This window comes from Alosa sapidissima, chromosome 19 (genome assembly GCF_018492685.1).
Source record: "Alosa sapidissima isolate fAloSap1 chromosome 19, fAloSap1.pri, whole genome shotgun sequence".
Lineage (NCBI taxonomy): Eukaryota > Metazoa > Chordata > Actinopteri > Clupeiformes > Clupeidae > Alosa > Alosa sapidissima.
Window position 1 is genome coordinate 3,850,319 of NC_055975.1, and position 19,015 is coordinate 3,869,333.

The 19,015-nt window shown below is 39.6% G+C and overlaps 2 protein-coding genes across 4 annotated transcripts in view; one reads left to right on the forward strand and one right to left on the reverse strand.

Moving 5' to 3' along the window:
* The window catches only part of LOC121693391, a 20,103-nt gene extending 12,082 nt beyond the window's left edge, over positions 1-8,021 (reverse strand). For both annotated transcript variants that reach the window (XM_042072787.1, XM_042072786.1), the window contains exon 1: positions 8,017-8,021. The gene's annotated coding sequence lies outside the window, so the exon portion shown is untranslated. The remainder of the gene's footprint in view (positions 1-8,016) is intronic.
* Positions 1-16,473, forward strand: part of LOC121693389 (epithelial cell-transforming sequence 2 oncogene-like) — a 22,368-nt gene extending 5,895 nt beyond the window's left edge. Inside the window, exons 7-21 of one of the 2 annotated variants that reach the window (XM_042072782.1) lie at positions 66-156; positions 313-481; positions 2,943-3,071; positions 3,302-3,394; positions 3,736-3,912; positions 4,466-4,569; positions 5,598-5,732; positions 5,866-6,071; positions 6,586-6,733; positions 6,958-7,031; positions 8,301-8,457; positions 8,761-8,826; positions 9,232-9,320; positions 9,629-9,801; positions 16,199-16,473. In XM_042072782.1, the coding sequence (XP_041928716.1) occupies positions 66-156; positions 313-481; positions 2,943-3,071; positions 3,302-3,394; positions 3,736-3,912; positions 4,466-4,569; positions 5,598-5,732; positions 5,866-6,071; positions 6,586-6,733; positions 6,958-7,031; positions 8,301-8,457; positions 8,761-8,826; positions 9,232-9,320; positions 9,629-9,801; positions 16,199-16,329 (1,942 nt within the window). In that variant the 3' untranslated portion in view covers positions 16,330-16,473. Of the gene's footprint in view, positions 1-65; positions 157-312; positions 482-2,942; positions 3,072-3,301; positions 3,395-3,735; positions 3,913-4,465; positions 4,570-5,597; positions 5,733-5,865; positions 6,072-6,585; positions 6,734-6,957; positions 7,032-8,300; positions 8,458-8,760; positions 8,916-9,231; positions 9,321-9,628; positions 9,802-16,198 lie in introns of those variants that run through there. The other variant, XM_042072783.1, reaches the window with a different exon arrangement.
* Positions 16,474-19,015: the final 2,542 nt, after the last annotated feature.

The following is a 19,015-nucleotide window of genomic DNA, read 5'->3' on the forward strand; positions in this document are numbered from 1 at the left end:
GATTTGGTGTTGTGGCCTACCAAAATATGACACATGCTCAACAACACATCCTTTTTTCCACACAGGTCACATATTAAGCTGTCAAGTTTCAGAACATGTACAGGTCCAACTTGTGTTAACCTGGTCCTGATCTCATCCAGAGTACCTGCATATGAGGTAAGCCAGAAGAATGCTGACATAAATAGTTGCTGTATTTAAAGAATATTGTTTAGTCAGTAGTTCTTCCTCTTTTGTCTTTTCTTGCTCTTGTACAAGTTTGCGCAATTGCAAATACAAGAGCAAGTGACTTGCTCAACAATGGTTGTGTTGCAGCTGCTGCTGGCTGGCGCCCGTGTCTCAGTGGAGCCGCTGCTGTATGACCACAGCACTGCCACCCTGGAGCTGCTTCTGATTCAGGCTGAGAGGCTCACACAGGGCCGGAGGGTCCAGAGCATAGGCCTCATCACAGATGGGAGCACTGAGGAGATTCATATCATACAAGGTGTGATTACATCATACAGTAATACACATTTACACAGATCCTCACAGTGTTGGGAAAGTTCACTTTCTATGTGAACTAGTTCAAAGTTCAGTTCACAAATTTTAAAATGAACTAGTTCAGTTCATAGTTCAATATTCAAAATGTTGAACTAAGTTCACAGTTCCAAAGAATGAACTAGTTTATAGTTCTTTTTTTCATATGTTGTTGCGAGCTATTATTTTTCAAAATTATTACCAGAGCCCATATAGAACGCAGTTAATGGGATTAGGGTCGAGGATCTATCTTGACTGTCTTTTGATTTTTTTTGGAAGGCTAGCCGGGTGCTTCAGTTCAATGTGCCGTTTCAGGTTTGCTGTGGATGTGACTGAAGTGCAGATTTTCCTTTTGAAAGCCGGCGAGCAAAGTTTGCATAGAAATATAAGATTTCCCCCATCCTCACTGACCTTGTTATCAAACTCATTTAAATGATCATTCGACGCCTTCTTGCTGCATGTCACCTTTCTCAAACTTCTTTGACCTGAGGCCCAGTCAAGGCATACTTTGGGGTCATAGGGCCTACCTATGAACTCACCCCCCATCAAATTATCATTATGATATCACAATTATTATTGGTATGCTATATTATTATACATGCACTTCAAAGCTGTCAATGTTTAAAGTGCTAAGATTGTTAACAAATGTTACTAATGTAACATTTAATTACATTAGTTTCATTGTTTTTGCATGGTTGCATGAAGCTTGCATGAGAAATACTTCTAGAGAGAGCAACTATATGGGTACCATTGTTTTGGGATGTTTCCCTCGTGCAAGCATCTGGGAGGCAGAAAGAATATACCATTTAATTACATTTCCTTTGAATGCCTGAATGTAAGGATCCAGGAAACACAATACCAGCTTTTGTGAATTGTAAATGGCGGATCAGATAGGCCTAAATCACTGATCTGGAGATCTTAGTAATTAAGACTAATTAATAGCTTTTGGCCACGTTATATTAAAATTTGACTCCATAGAAATCTGGCACCCTATTGAAGGAAGTTAAACTGAGAGAGTGTGCAGTTCACAGACACCAGAATGAACGAGTTCACAGTAAAGTTTATCAGGCAGTAATACAGTACGTTCAGTTCACGTTCGCCCAAAATATGAACGAGTTCATGAACTTTAGTTCAATGAACGCGCTCAGGCACAACACTGCACCCTCAATCTTTAGAGCAAAACAAAAAAACGTGGTCTGTTTGGTTGTCTGTCTGTCCACTCTTTCTTTGTACATGCATGTGTGGTAAAAATAAAGTATCAATCCACCGATTGATCCAAGAACCAAAAAAGTATCCCACAGGAAAGCCGACCGTACAGCAGAGTACAAAGCTTTATCCACGACGCCGGAGACAGGTTGCAAACACACAAGCATCCTAGGCAAGCATGAGAACAACAAGTCTTTCGTAGACAAAGTCTTACCGATATTTATAGGACAGGGAATTCTTGAAAATGAAAGTAAAAAAGAACTGTCATGATAAAAAAGTTAATTATAAGAAGGCTGTTATTACTCCAGACTCCCTAAGACAGTTGACCTCAAAGGTCATGGACAAGAGGAGGAGCTGTGGAGGTCACAGCTAAGAGAAAAACAAAATACAGGGTTCTCACGGGTCTTTGAAATCCTTGAAAGTTTGCGAATCTGAAAGTTTTTGAAAACAGACATAAATAAATGGAGGTCCTTGAAAGTCGTTGAATTTCTTTTTGAGGAAAAAATTCCATACAATTCCGTCTGCTAATTAACATGTTTCCATTATTTCGCCACCACTTCTGTCGATATCCTATGCGTAGGGCCTATGCCTGATTTACGTTGGTTAGAACTACACGGCCAGTGTGATTTCTGCATGTTTCCCGCATGTAGTGTTTGTTGTCCAAATATTTAATTTAACATATTGATGAATAAACCAACAGGTTCATGGTAACAAGTTTAACTTTTCAGTTAAAAAGTTTATTTCAGCTCATTTTTATGCAAAATACAAACATGAAAAATAGAATAGGCCTACCATCTGTCAAATAAAAGAAAACTGAGACAAGGTATCCTTGGTCTGTTGACCAAGCCCATGTCCGCGCCCAAGACCATGCCCGCGCTTAAAATTTATCAACACATTAGGTCCTTGAATTTGAGGATATTGGGCCTGGAAAGTCCTTGAAAGGTCCTTGAACTTGATCTTAACCAAGGTGTGGGAACCCTGAACTGAGATCATCCTTGTAATGTTTACATTTCTTTAAAGTGTACTGTAGACAAATAGACAACAACCACCCCAGTAGACATTTAACAGCTAAAGTGTTGTCTAATTACTGGAAAATTCCCTACACATGGCCATCCTTTGTATGGGCTCTGCACTAGTCATATGACTTTGCTGTGTTGCTAGAGCCTGGTCTGTGATCTTTACAAAAATTGATGAAGGTGGATGTCTGTCAAATGTATTTACAGGACTGACGGTTAGTGAGAGCACAGTCCTTAACCCCAAGGTGAGGGAATTCTGGGAAAAGATATCAGGTTGGATCATTCCCCAGACTGAGGGGGGAAGCATGGATATATTCCTACCTCTGGCAGCCTCCAGTGAGTCAAAATATGTTTTTTGATTAATCCAATCCCTCATCGAGAGAAGATTATTTTATATGACATTGGACGGTTTGAATTCTGCATGTAAGAACCCTCTAACCGGCAGTTGTATGGCTGTAGTATGTGGCTAAGATACTATACTAATCTTTCTGAATGTCAATGTGTTAAACCTCGCGTATGGGGTGACTTAATATCACTCTCTGGTCTATTCCTCAACCTACGGAAAGCCTCGGGAGCCAACCTGGTGAGGAAGCTGGCCTCTCTGACTGGGCTGGACATTAGGGTCCCCTCTGGCATCTGCACCGGCTCCTACCAGCTCAGTAAGTCCCCACTGGCTGTTAAGTCCTGAAACGCCAACAAATTACTACTGCACTTTTACATTCTGGTGGCTGTCCAATACACATTAGAACATAACATTGGTTTATTCAGAAGAGTAAAATATTTAAAGTTTTCTACAATATTTAGTTCAGGCAAACTCGGTCAGAACTCAGAGTATGCACTATATCTCACTCTACCAGATTAGACTAGTATTCTTTTCTATTAGAGTTAAATTGTTGGATTAAAGAATCTGAAAGATTGTAGTGTATGCTCAATCTATAGACCATTCTATGTGAATGAGAAATGGATTTACCCACATCACCCTTATTCTCTCCATCTCCAGTCCTCAGTGAGTGGTGGGGGGCAGGCCAGTTCCCTCCGCTGACGTATTTCAGTGAGGGGCCCCTGCTGAGCTGGTGCTGGCAGGCCGAGTGGCTGGAGGAGGCCCTTGGGGGCCTCAGGGAGCACATGGGGCCACAGCTCCACAGGCTGAGTAGAGAGACACAGGGCCGCATGCTGGGTGAGTCTCTCTCTGGGTGAAGATCTGGGATGCCTTGATGAACTTGAACAATGGCGCACTTATCTTAAATTGGGCATATTCAAAGACTTTTGAAGGATTATTTTTAAATGAACTTCCCTGGACACAATGGGGATAACAATGAGTAGGACAACACTATTTTACCATCAGTACCAGTAGAAGGGTGCCTGGCCTTAAAAATCTGTGTGGCGATTAAAAAAGTATTTTTGAAGTGCTGTCTTATAATTTTTTAATGTTTACTTCATGGAAGATTCAGCACCCATTTTTTAAGTTATTGAAGTGTTTTAAATCATGTTTTATACCAACTGCTTGAGACATTCCTTTTGGTATGGATAACTTTGCTAGTCTGTCAAAGATACTGCAATGTATATCATTGATACGACAATGTTTACACAGCCCTTGTTTGCTTCATGTTGCTTTGAGCAGGTTCATTTAATGTGTTGTTCAATGTGGGTTCATGAGTTTCAAAAGATCTGGTTCAATAGTCACTTTTAAAATAAATCCTATGATTCTGTCTCTCATATTATCTCTTCAGGTCAGTTTCTGTGTGACAGAGTGAACCTACCAGACACCCTTTTCAAGTCTGAGGTCACAGCAGCGTTGACTGAAGCCCTGATGGCACTGTGTGTAGAAAGACCTGTGAGATCATTTGAAACTATTATCTTTTACTATTATTTTCCATTTTAAAACTATTATTTTTAAGTAATGTTAGTGTAAGTAGTGTTCATATACTGTTGCTTTGGACAAAAGTGTCTGCCAAATACCATAACCATAATCATAACAATAATATTACTGTACACTCTACATGTGTTCTCACCCATTACAAATCAGTATAGCTTTATTTACACTTACTGACCATTACCTTATTATAAAGTATTTAACATGGATAAAACACTGAAGACGGCACTTACAGTAATATCTATTGATGTTTACTAATCCTGAAGTTAATGGGCCCTATCTTGGTGATCTAAAACGCATGGTCATCTGGCGTATAGCTAAAATACATTTAAGGGTTTGTTCAGTCCACATTCGGGGTGGTTTTGTTATCAAACGTCGGGCGGGTTAATGCAAAAAGGTGGTTCTTATGTTTCTTAATCAGTCATGGGTGTGTTTTGGGTTTAACATCCTTTAAACCAATGAAAATGACATCTGTCATCAAGCAGCGCAACTTCAAACAGCGCATCGGTATTTTGATAGTCAGCGGCACATTTGAAGGAATCTGCTTGCACGTGAGACCGTATGAAACAGGTATTCCACTAAACCATATTTAACTAAAACCTGTTTGTGACATCTGCACTCGTCAATATTTGAACTCATAGGCAAAGTGAAACTACCTTCACCGTAGTCAACGACAAAACACTTTACTTTCACTATTGACTGACAATGGGTTACCATCAAAAACATTTTATTGTTGTTGTTAATTGCCACACCCCTGGGTGCATTGTTTAATAAAAGAGAAGCGCATGGCGAAAAATTTGAGATAGGAATACGCTTTGCGTCGTGATAAGAATACGCTTTTGCGCTGCATTTTTGAGCATCAGAATAGGGCCCTAAATCTTGATTATGTTATCCAACAGATTTACTGATGTTAGTTAAGGGGGGGCTGATGTGAAGCCATGGTCATGTGAGTGGTTGTCCATCAACTTCCTAAATGTGTGGTGGTGCAGGAGAGGCCTGTGGAATTTCTGGGGAGGTTCTTGCAGAGAAGATCCGAGGGCACTGCTGGCATGGAGTCTGACACGGTGGGCCAGACCAAGAGCACAAATAAAGGAGTCCTCAGTCCACTCACTGAGCTGCCACAGGTCCGTGGTCATGTCCTACGCTGTGTATAATATTTCTTTCTTCTTCTCCTTCTGCTTCATCCTCTCTTCCTCCATCGTCTCTTCTCGGCATGCCTGTCCCGTCCTCACCTCTCCCTGTCCATCTCCCCCGCAGGACATTGTCAGTGAGGCGGACAGGCGCTGGGCAGTGGTCAGAGAGCTGAAGTGGAGTGAGAGCCGATACATCCAGCGCCTCCAGAGTGTGAGAAGAGAGTACTACACCCCTCTCAGGGCGGCCCTGGACTCCAACCGGGCCCTCCTCAGCTCTGCCAACATTCTCATGGTCTTCGCTCCCGTCCTCGATATACTGGAGGTCAACAGGTAAGGGTTTGGTCTTTTTTGGAGAGTTATGTCCTGAAAGTAGAAGAAGAAAAGAAAAAGAAAAGGTACATGCTGGCTGGCAATCTGGAAAAAATAGACACTAAGTGGAAGCCTTCTGTGGAAGCCACATGTCTCAAGGCACAAAGAGGACTGATGTCAAATGAAGTAGAGTAGAGTAGTAGAGTACAGTTAAGTAGAGTAGAGTACAGTTAAGTAGGGTGTGAAATTTCTTTGGTTGGGTTTTAAAAAGTCAGCAGCTTGATGCAGTTGAACTCTGTACTGCGGGTATATTCTAGTTATAGCCAGTGTTGTAGTTTCCAACAACACTGTCAAATTCCAGTTTTGAATGATAAACAGTACTTATGTAAATTATGTGTCAGTACTGTGACAAGAAGAATATTGGACAAAAGTATAGAATATTGGAAAAAAATAGTACAGATAGATACATTATTGATCCCCAAGGGGAAATTCAAGAACCTAAACCCCCCTTTTCATAACAGTGTCTTCTGTGAAGTGTCTTTCTCAGGGACCTGACTGAGCGTCTAGAGGAATGGAATCCACAGCAGTGTGTTGGTGACATATTCAAAAAGCTCTGCACCAAGCTGTGGGTCTACACCAATTTCTTCAATAACTATCCGACTATCCTCAAAACCATAGACAAGGTAACGTGCTGGCACATGTTGGCGAACTAAAAATGTGATGTTTTCGTAACAATGCAGTCTGTGGTAAGTGAGGGATGATGTGTATAATGAGTGATGGATATCAGATGCCATTCACTATCACTTATCATGTTGACTTAATCATATTGCCAAGCAAACAGTGTGCAAAACATGACACAAAAATACTGAACGTGTTAATGTTTGTTGATGTTGCTGTTTACTTACAGTGCAAAGAAATACTACCTGCATTTCGATCATTTTTGAAAAGACACGATAGAACACCCAACACATTCATGCTGAGGTACGGATCATATTAATCCATGTGAGACATTTTTTAGTTGCTTATTAATGCTACAGGATTCAACTTACATAAAACATTTATTAAATTCTTGGGATCATCAGATGGTGGCTTGCAGTGGTCTGACAACTTCTATTGTAGTTCTTAATTTACTAAAAGAAGAATCCCATGTTACTTTAACTACTCCGCTGTTTTTAGTACTGTATCATTAAAAAGTTTTGAATCATTTTGTTGTAGGCTAAATGATCGGATGATCAGATGAATGAATAAAAGTTACATTTTCTACAACCATCACTCTTGTGTTTTAATGGCACATTATGATAACAATTCCTAAATTAAAGGCACACTATACAAGATGTTCACCTTTACGAAGCTAATTTGATGGTAAACAAACTTGTAATAGGTGAATCCTTCACCTAGCATAGCTATAGTCCCTACCGAGAAAACCAGCCATGCGACTTCCAAGAGAGGCGCCCCGCCAAATCTCATGAGAATCGTGAAACATTACCTTGTCAGTTTAAAGCTCTTTGGAGAGAGTTTTTGCCTGTTCTTAATTCTTCACCTCCACAACAAAAGCATTTGCATTGTGTACAGGGGGGCTAAGTCGCAAGAGGTTTGCTATTTACAATAGCAGAGTAACATATAAATACATCACGACTCAAGAGGGAGCTCTACACTCGCCAAAAATACCTAAATCTGCATAGTATAACTTTAACATATAAGCCATTTATAATTCACTATAACCATCAAGAATCCCATTTGCAGCTACGTTGGGGTGCATTTGAAAACGAATGTGTAGTTTGCTGAAGCAATAAATCTGCCTTTTTTTGGGCAACTTGAACATCGGCACTTGATGATTTGATCATGGTCTTTCAAAAGCAAGATTACATTACATTACATTACATTTGGCTGACACATTTCATTTGGCTGACGCATTTGGCTGTGCCATTTTCATGGCACAAGATCAGAGGCTTTCCTCATACTTTACGGAACAGCACAAACTAGCCCCTAATCAAACTACAGTCAGAAGTGTCCAGTGCACAGTTGTGCTGGAACTCAAATTGTACCCACAAAACACCATTTATGTCTTGCCAGGCTTTCAAGGCAGAGTTCTTAAGGAGAAACTCAGTTCTGTGACCATGGGTGACACAGAATTGAGGTTCTTCTTAAGTGCTCTATTTGATGTTCCTGGAAGCATTAGTGTAGCTTAAAGTAATGCACTGTATGTTTAATCTCCCTCCTTTTTGTTTTCCAATGTTCCTCACCATGCAGTCTCCAGGAGCTGCTGCTAGCTCCGTCTGCTCGTGTTGAGGAGTATGTGACTCTACTGCAGGCCCTTTCTGTGCACTCCCCTCCTGAACACAAAGAGCACGGTCACTTAACGTCTTCCCTGATCACGATGTCCAGCTACAGGTCCTTCTTACGCAAGGTGCACCACCTACACAACCATTTTGGTGTAATTCTTAAATGGCATGATAAAGACAGTGGTTATATTTTTTATTATATTATTATTTTTTATTATTAGTTATTTTAACAGCTGTGTGTACATTTGCTTGTTTGCATAATCAAGATGCTGAAATATGCCTGCCAATGTCCTTTCCTCAAGAAAATGCTGCACATATAATAATTTATCACAGTGTGAGGTATTGATTCAGTTCTCATTTCTGTCTTCCTCTTCCTCATCTAAAACGTGCCCAATTCCCTTCACATGTTCCCCATGATCTGGTTTCAGTTGAAGAGGAGTGTGGACAGTGACGTGCGAATGCAGGAGACCCAGCGGATGATTCAGAGCTGCCCTGTAACATATTCCCCAAAGTCAAACACCTACATTATTCATGACAGCCGCCATTTTTGACAGAGCTTAACAGGAAGAGACTCAGCAAAGATGTATGAGTCATGCTCACGGTTGCAGAGATAGACCACACACATAAAGTGTCAAGGGAAGTTACAGAGATATTTAGATAAGCCTGTTATTGCCACAACAAAGTGTGTTATATTGTGACAGTTCAGGGGTAGGTTTGGCACAGCATTGCTTCAGTGTGCACTAGGGCTGTGCAATTAATTTGAATCAAATTCCGATCAAACATAATTGAGATACAAAGATTATTTTTCTGTATTCGGTCTTCCAATTAAGCAAAACAATATACAGTTCTGCAGTTTCTATTAAATATGGTGGGAATTAATACAAAACTTGTAATTTCAGAATTTAAAAGAGGGGGACAGATATTTAATCACAACACAAGATGTGGCATTATTGAAGTGCTCAAATGAGGACATCATTTCCTCCCTCAGGTAAGACAAGAAGCCAGAAACAAAATGTAATATTTGTAATACATTCGATCATCAAATGAATGAGAATGAGAAGAAAAGAAGGTAAACTAATTGCATTACTAACCAAGCCCCTAAGATAATACCGAAGTTGTTACAGATCAGCACAACAATCATTTTGATGATATGTGTTGTACATGACGCACACATACTGGCCAATTACATCTTCATTGTAATAAGATAGGAAATCATATGACTTCATCAAAGAATCATAGACAACTTGTTTGTTGTTATTAATTCCTTTCTCTTTACTCTATGGTGCTTCTTGTCAGGATGTACGAGCAGGTCAGAGACTTGGGACTGTTCCTTTTTAATGACGCTCTGGTGCTAAGTGAGAGGCACGTTTCCTACCAGCCATACAGCCATGCTCTCAGGACATCCCATACCTTTTTGGCCTCTGTGGCGCTCCATAGTCTTGTCCTCAGAGACATAGCTGACACCAAATGTAAGTGTACTATATGACTTCTCAATATCTCTGCAGTGGTGTAGTGGGGATTTTTAAAGTGGGGGTACGCTATTTTAATGGCATCATTGCAAAAACTGTCCCACTCGCACCTCCACATACATCGGTGTGTAAGGCCAAGGCCAAATTACCACAGGGTTCCCACGGGTCCTTGAAATCCTTGAAAGTTTGTGAATCTGGAAATCAAGGCCCTTGAAAGTTTTTGAAAACAGACATAAAATAAATAGAGGTCCTTGAAAGTCCTTGAATTTCTTTTTGAGGAAAAAATTCCATGCGCTTATTAACATGTTTCCATTATTTCACCACCACTTCTGTCTATATCCTATGCGTATGCCTGATTTACGTTGGTTAGAACTACACGGCCAGCGTGATTTCTGCGTGTTACCCGCATGTAGTGTTTGTTGCCCAAATATTTCATTTAACATATTGATGAATAAACCAATAGGTTCATGGTAACGAGTTTAACTTGTTTAGAAAAAGTTTATTTCAGCTCATTTTTATGCAAAATACAAACATGAAAAATAGAATAGGCCTACCATCTGTCATATGACCAAAAATAAAAGAAAACTGCGACAAGGTATCCTTGGTCTGTTGAAGGTAACATGATTTAACCATGCCCGCGCTTGAAATTTATCGACACATGAGGTCATTGAATTTGAGGATATTGGGCCTGGAAAGTCCTTGAAAGGTCCTTGAATTTGATCTTAACCAAGGTGTGGGAATCACTGTTACCAGCTTTCGTGAACATGAAACCGAATTCAAAAAAACAATTAAATGACTTTGATTAGCTTCAAAATGTAATGTCTTCACCCAAACTACACTTTTCCACCAAAGTCTATGAATATCGTCTGTCGCTTTTCATTTCGTTGTATCATACAATAAACAGAGAAACCAAGAAACCAAAATGTAGAGTAGCCTAGGTAATCTAGCGTAATCTAATCTCACATGCGGCATGGCTTCATTCAATACCACACGTAAACCATGGCAATAACAATAGCACATGCAGGATTCCCACGCATTCAACATGCTGTGGGCAGTGTAGCTCTCATCCTCCTTGACCCCTTAGTGCTGCTTTCGATATCATTAACCACAATGTTCTAATCTCCTGTCTGTCTGCTATTGGTGTTTCTGGCACAGCCAGGCTCCTCACCCATACCAGACAATCAGCACACATCACCCCCATTCTCCATCAACTCAGTTCCGTCCTGGATCAAATACAAAGTACTACTACTCACCTTCAAAGCCCTTCACAACCTTGCTCCCCACTACAGTACATCCACGACCTCCTGACCCCTTACACTCCTTCCCGCTCAGATCCTCTGACCAAAACCTCTTGGCTATCCCGCTCTAGACTCCCCACCCTGGGTGGCAGGTCCTTCAGTGCCTTGGCCCCCAAACTCTGGAACTCCCTCCCCCAACATCTTCATGCCTGTCCTTCTCATTCTTTATTCAAAGCACATCTCAAGACCTTTCTGTTTAATGATCACTTCTCCTCCACACCCAACACATACAGTAGCTCCATACAGATAACCTGCCTTTGCTGTACTGTTTTGTTTGTTTGTTGTTGTGTTTCCTTGCCTCCCTACTATGTAAAGCGACCTTGGGTTTGAGAAAGGCGCTATATAAAATAAACATATTATTATTATGACCGCCGCGCAGCGAAGCGGCGGTCATATAGGTTTAGTCAGATTTTTTTTTTTTTTTTTTTTTCTTTTTCGCATGCCCAAATTTCCGTCAATGATTCCCGGGACACTGAAAGACCGGGGTACACGAAACTTGGTGGACATGTAACCCCACATGGATAGCATGGAACCATCGTTTTTCGTTTTGATCTGTAGCCCCCCCGCTGAATTGGACCCCCCGAAAGGAGGGTAGGGCAGACACAGTTTTCTGTGAATATCTCGAAAACCGTAGGGTTTAGGAGGACCATTTTTTTTTTTGTATGTTGATCTCAAGGGGCCATGTCAACCCATTCCATAACCACTCATTTCATGTATAGCGCCACCTAGTTAAACACAAAAAAGTAAAAATGAGGTGGTGTAATTGAAGGTATCTGTGACCTAACATAGTCAAAACTGCACGAAATTGGAAGTGTAGGATCATTATGAGACCCTCTGTATGCACGCCAAGTTTTGTGGAATTCCGTTCATGGGGGGCCACACAATAAATTAATTTATGTTACTATACACCAACTGGCCTGTAGGTGGCCGGAGACAGTTTTCTGTGAATATCTCGAGAACCGTAGGGCCTAGGAGGTCCACCTTTTTTTTGTATGTTGGTCTTAAGGGGGCATGTCAACCCATCCCATTACCACTTATTTCATGTATAGCGCCACCTAGTTAAAAATTAAAAAGCAAAAAATTAGGTGTTTTCATCTCAATATCTCTGGCTGACAAGGTCAAAACTGCACGAAATTAAAAGTGTAGGATCATTATGACACCCTCTGAATGCATGCCAAGTTTTGTGTACTTTCGTTCATGGGGGGCCTTACAATAAAATAATTTATGTGTACATTTAGTGACGTACACCAACAAGGATTCCCGGGACACTGAAAGACCGGGGTACACAAAACTTGGTGGGCATGTACCCCCACATGGATAGCATGGAACCGTCATTTTTCGTTTTCATCTGCAGCCCCCCCGCTGGACTGGACCCCCCGAAAGGAGGGTAGGGCAGACACAGTTCTCTGTGAATCTTTTATGGTATGTTGGTCTCAAGGGCCCACATCAACCTGGCTCATAATCACTCATTTGTGATTTGCCCCCCCCCCCCCGGTAAAAAATTAAAATCAGTAGGATTAAAAGAAAGCCAAAATAAATATTCATCATCATCATCATGGCTGCATTTTCAGTATTGGCGAGAAGTAGTCGTTTGTCCACTAGATGGCGCATCGTTGCAGTGAGACATAATTTTGTTGGAAGTTAAAAGTGGGTTGGAAAAAACAATGGACGCTTCATACAAGGACTGTAATTTACCGCAGCGAACATCTAATAAGGATAGGACGATGTTCACATGAAGTGTAATTCCCATTTCTTCTTGAAGCCGAAATAAATCTGAGGATGTTTATCGGACATGCTTGGTTTTTACTGCAGGTACGTTAATCTTGTAATATCAATAAGGACCTAATGTTACCGTTAGCGTTGGTTGAGTGATGGAGGCATTTGATTTATTGCATTTGTAGAAAACTATAAATGCGGTTATACCAAGCAAATGTATAGCAGCACTGTTTGTATCTTTCGACTGTCATTTATTGCACGTGCTACAAAATCATTCTGTGCAATGGAAGATTTACCAACGTTACACCGGTCTGATACAGTTTTGCCTATACATGCGTGAGACTGAGACGCCTGTTTATTTTGTTTTAAGTGCGTGCAGGGTGTGAGAGGGGAATCGATGTGCTTTGATTACAGCTTGGTAGTTGTAGTCTGTGAAATTAAAAAGCACGTGTGTGTGAAGTATCCAAACAATGACACCTTCATTTCATTATGGCTGCTTTAGCAACACACCTTAAGCTACTGTGTAGTGGGTCCCATTTAGAAGTGGCTACTTCATTCGCGCTTTCCTTGACTCATGGAGCTGCGTGAATGTTATTACAACTTTTCGCCACGATATGACAGTTTAAGTCCGCTTGATACTGTAAGGCGTAAGCCATTGGTTTCCAAAGGAGATTTTATTTGTGTCGCCAGCATAGCCTATTGACAATTTATGTTGTAAATAGGCCTACCTTATAATCCTACCTGTAGCTTAGGGAAGCTAACAGCTTTCTATTAGGATGTAGTTTGTTAGCTACCTTTTTGTCATAACTCCCTGATGCATTTTTGCATTTAGAATAGCCAGAGCGTGTATATCTCAATCGGAAAATTAAACAATATCGGGTGCCTATGGACTAGGCTGGGTGAACCCAGCCTGATCTGCCCGCTATTTATTTTTTGATTTCTTAAAAAATTGAGCTTGGTCTGATGAAAGCCAGATTAGCCATGGACCTCAGTTAAACAATGCAAGGGAACATGAATCAGCCTATATTTGCACTAACAATAACGGACAAAAGCTCTTCAACTTTGGCCCGTTAAAATGTGTATGAACAGTCTAGCGACGCATTTCATCAAGGCCCATTTGAACATGTCAGTTATTTGCACCACTGGTTAGATGTAAAACAGCATTTCGTTTCAGACTAGGCTACTGTTACTTAATTTGTGCATTAACAATAACGTTTCAGACTACTGTTACTTAATTTGTGCATTGACAATAAAGTATTACATGAACTAAAGATGACTAAAATCTTATGTAGAAGAAGAAACATTCACAAAAAATCCATCCATCCAAAAATGACCTTTGTTTTTGATAGCTGTTGAAAACGGCATGGAACTGACAGAGATGTTTTTGTTTAAAAATACATAAAAAATAAATAAATAAATAACATTATGCTGATACCTTTTGCTTTTCCCAAATACAATGTAGCCTACAGGTGTAAGTGACCTTTCATCAATCCAGTTGCAATGGATGAACTGTGATGAACTGCCCTACTTGTGATTGTTTAGAGATTTTAAAGGTTTTATAACAATTCTACATCTTCTTTGGCTATTCTACAATCTATTCACCTTTTCAGCACCAGTAGGGTACTTTCTGTGCAGCCGCACACACACACTCAGGCATGCCAAACAAGCATACACAAAAGTTTCAAGAGTGGGGGATGGAGTAAAATATGGAGACAAATTGAAGTGCGATTTATTTTCGCGGAACGGATGTACAGGACTGAGCGGCGGTCATATTTTGTACCGCTATGCGGTACATCTAGTTTGCACCACTGGTTAGATGTAAAACAGTATTTCGTTTCAGACTAGGCTACTGTTACTTAATTTGTGCATTAACAATAACGTTTCAGACTACTGTTACTTAATTTGTGCATTGACAATGAAGTATTACATGAACTAAAGATGACTAAAATCTTATGTAGAAGAAGAAACATTCACAAAAAATCCATCCATCCAAAAATGACCTTTGTTTTTGATAGCTGTTGAAAACGGCATGGAACTGACAGAGATGTTTTTGTTTAAAAATACATAAAAAAAAAAAAAATTAAATAACATTATGCTGATACCTTTTGCTTTTCCCAAATACAATGTAGCCTACAGGTGTAAGTGACCTTTCATCAATCCAGTTGCAATGGATGAACTGTGATGAACTGCCCTACTTGTGATTGTTTAGAGATTTTAAAGGTTTTATAACAATTCTACATCTTCTTTGGCTATTCTACAATCTATTCACCTTTTCAGCACCAGTAGGGTACTTTCTGTGCAGCCGCACACACACACTCAGGCATGCCAAACAAGCATACACAAAAGTTTCAAGAGTGGGGGATGGAGTAAAATATGGAGACAAATTGAAGTGTGATTTATTTTCGCGGAACGGATGTACAGGACTGAGCGGCGGTCATATTTTGTACCGCTATGCGGTACATCTAGTTATTATTATTATTATTATTTATTATTAGCTCAATTTGAGGGGAATCATATCAACGTCATTGCAAATGATTAAAATGCAGAGGTGCATAGTCAATAAAACAAAACAAAAAAAATAACAGAAAGAACATTGGGCAGGCAATTGCCAGTCATTGCTGTCTTTGAAAAGTTTTTGTTTGGATGAAAGTAGCTGCACCAATCGAAGGTTTTTCCTAAAGTTGTTTCGTGCGCAGGTTCACCGTTGGGTCATTACTTATGGTTATATAGTCTATCACTTATATTGGAGCTCCCTCGATAAAAATCACTCGTATAACTCACACATGGTTATCGTTTCATTTTGACCACTGGATTAGCCTACCTGCCTTCTGCAAAACACAAACGAAGGAATTGGAACAGTGGGCCATGAAGATGCCTGCTAGATTCGGATACAGGCAGTTGTATAATCTATGGTTCTCTAGCCACTTTCTAGCTACTTTAGGGTAACGCGGAATGACGAGCTGCATAGTTTTCTAATGCCTTTACGCATGGTGGAGTGCTACACCATGACGGTCATTCTTGTAACGAATTTTATGAGAAAGAGGCCTAATTGGAGACGTTTGCGTGATTCGTTGTTATCACTGGTAACGATTGTTATATTAATCATTTTTTGAACATCTGATCAATTCTGACTCTTCAGTGTAACTGCAGGTAGATCAGGTTGGCAAATGGAGCCAAACTAGCTGTCTGTGTGCTTGGTACAGTACAGGCAATAGTACATGTTCTTTTTCATCTGTCCTTTTGGCTTGTTCTTCTGCTGACTTCTTCTGCTGACATGAAACTGCATGTGTTGCAATCTTTATTGTATGTGGTGCTACTACCAAATATGTTTTGCATTCAGTCTGCTGAAATACATTGACTCCGTTCTGGTGTTCCTTCCATAGATGTTCAGAACGCGTTTGTGCTGGAGGGCCCAAAGCGTCAGTGGATCTGTGCAACTGAGAAAGAGGACAACAAGCTCACATGGCTGTCTGCCTTGAAGAGTGCCATCAGTGCTGCCCTAAAGGAGCGCTAGGACAGTGGTAGTGCTGGACTGCTTGGTTCATTGTGTGGATGGCTACAGATGAAGCCCTTGCCTTGAATAATAACACTAAATAGTCTAGGCTACATTAAATAAATCCACAAATAAAAGGCGAACTATAATTACATTAATTACCCCTTGCGTTATGTAAAGGGATGAGCGTATTCTCTCTTTTACAAAGTAGCCTATGCACAGCTGTTCACGAAGACGATTGTTTTCGTCACTTACCAAGGCACTAGCAATTTTGTCCAAACACCGCAACTTTTTCGCAAATTTGACCAATCATCATGGTTTCACCGTGAAATTTCACCTACCACAACAGTCCCTCGCGCAGAATATTGAGCCAGATGGCACACTTACTTCTGCACCTTCTGCATATGACACCAAAGACTGCCCTAACTTGTTCGTTCCTCTGCAGTTTTGATGACAATAAATAGAAGGCTAACGTTAATGATCTGCTTACTTGCATCTCTCAACCTGGTGTTGCTAACCTACCTAGGCTATGAAAGTAAGTTAATTAAGGCCTACTTGGTTTACTGACATTTGAGTAGGCTATGCAACCCATTGGCAAACGTTTACCTGGATATGTCCTTTTAGCTTATGTCATGTTTGATAGCTTGTGGGCTTAGTTTGAGTAGTGCTACCAAAATCATAGAAATTAATAAAATTTTACAGTACAGACATTTACAGTACCTCTTCTATGATCCAAGAATGATTTCATTCGAGTTGTTTTTTTAACATTTATTTTAACTAATGACATAGAAGACATTCCCAATTGCATCCACATATCGTAATGCACTATGCAAAAAGTGATTTACACTCGTAGCCGAACACAGCGAGATGCAAGCCTTCCAATCCACTCAGAAATGTAATTAGGCTACTCTCACGTCCTTAAAGGGGCAGGCAGTCAATTACATCAATATGAAATTACTAGATACTTACTTGGCTATTAGTAATTATGCAGGCCACAGACTATGAATTATTAAAAAGATATGAACCTAATATGAATTACAAAATATATGAATGTATTGAAACATATGACATGATGCCATCTCTTTAGGTGACTGTCTTTTTTGGACAGTTCTACGAAAGGTTATACTGCTTTGTCAAAGCATTTTCACAAATAAAGTAGGCCTACTTTGATTTTCTGTAATCCTTACTGTTTACCTTTGATTATCCTTTTTTAATAAGCATCAAGATTATCAGTGTGATTTTGGTCTTACTAACCTTAATTGCCCTAAATTTAAAAAATAAAAAAAATAGCAACTATTTTTGCAATTTTCCCTTCCGCAATTTCTCCACAAGAAACAGCTAAAAACACTGCAACTTCCATCCAGGCATTTTAGGTCGAAACAGTCTCAAAAAACCTTCAAACAAATTAAAAGAGATTCTGGGGAGGACCCCCACCATGGTTTTCTTTCTGGGCCAGAAGACTTTGCAAACAAATAAGCAATAAATGATCATGCATTACAAATTTAGCCATGTTAGAGTTAAGTTGGTGGCTTGTAGGCTGGGTGTCCAGTAAACAATTTCAAGCTTAGAGGGCAAATTCTCTCACCTAGGAGGGTAAACAACTTTTGTTTTTCATGAAATCTGCATTTTGAATTGATGGTCTACCAATGAGGCTGTAGAGTATCGCGACACAATAGTGGCAAAAAGATCTTGAAAAGATATGCTCAAGAGATCCATAACTTTCAGATTTTTTTTTTACTTTTGTTATGGATGAATATTATGTTTTGTTTTCATTCATGTAAATAAAATGTTTTTCTCATAATCAAAGTGTAATTTGTCATGTAACAGAATAGGTAGGAGAGTACTAATAGTAAAATTTTAAATCATACTAATATTATACTTAAATTGCATGCCTTTATAATGCTTAAAGTATCTTAAGACTATACTTTTATTAACATAACTGCAAACTTTCAAGGCACTTATTGTAGTCAGGAAGTACATTTGAAGTTAATTTAAAATATTACAGAAGCATGCCAAATGAATAGAAATGAGGATGATAATAGTGTATTCAAAATACACCACTACACTATTATTAGTTATACTGTAATGCCTTTTAAGTACATTTCCAATACACTTGGAATGCTACAAAATTGTACTGCGACTGTGTTCCGAATGCTCATGAATCTCTTTGTATAATGTACTTAAGAACACTTAAAGTTTGAAAAAAGTTTTTCCATTTTAGCATACAATTTACACTTGAAGTGTAGTACTTATGTATTAAGTTCAACTTAAAATAGATTTTAAGTTGAACTTAATACATAATTGAATACACTTAACTACACTTGGATTTGACGAAAAAAGTACGCACTGTACTTAGTACACTTTTAAAAAGTATATTTTTAATAGATTTTTTTTTCACCTGGGCAATCAGACCATACCTAACCCAACACATACTCCCTCTCTTCCCTCCTCTAGGCCTACCTCCTCTTCTACCACTTCTCCTCACACTTTGACTACTGTAGTACTTAAAATACAGACACTTCTATCCTTTAGTACTGCTGACAGATGCAGTGGTAATTCCTCGATATGGTCTCTTCACTGTAGCTTAGATGTTATTCTATTGCTGTCGCTGTAACTATGTAGCTTTAATGTTATTCCATTGCTGTAAGTCGCTTTGGAAAAAAGCATTTGCCAAATGTAAATGTAGCCAGGAATACTGATTAACCAG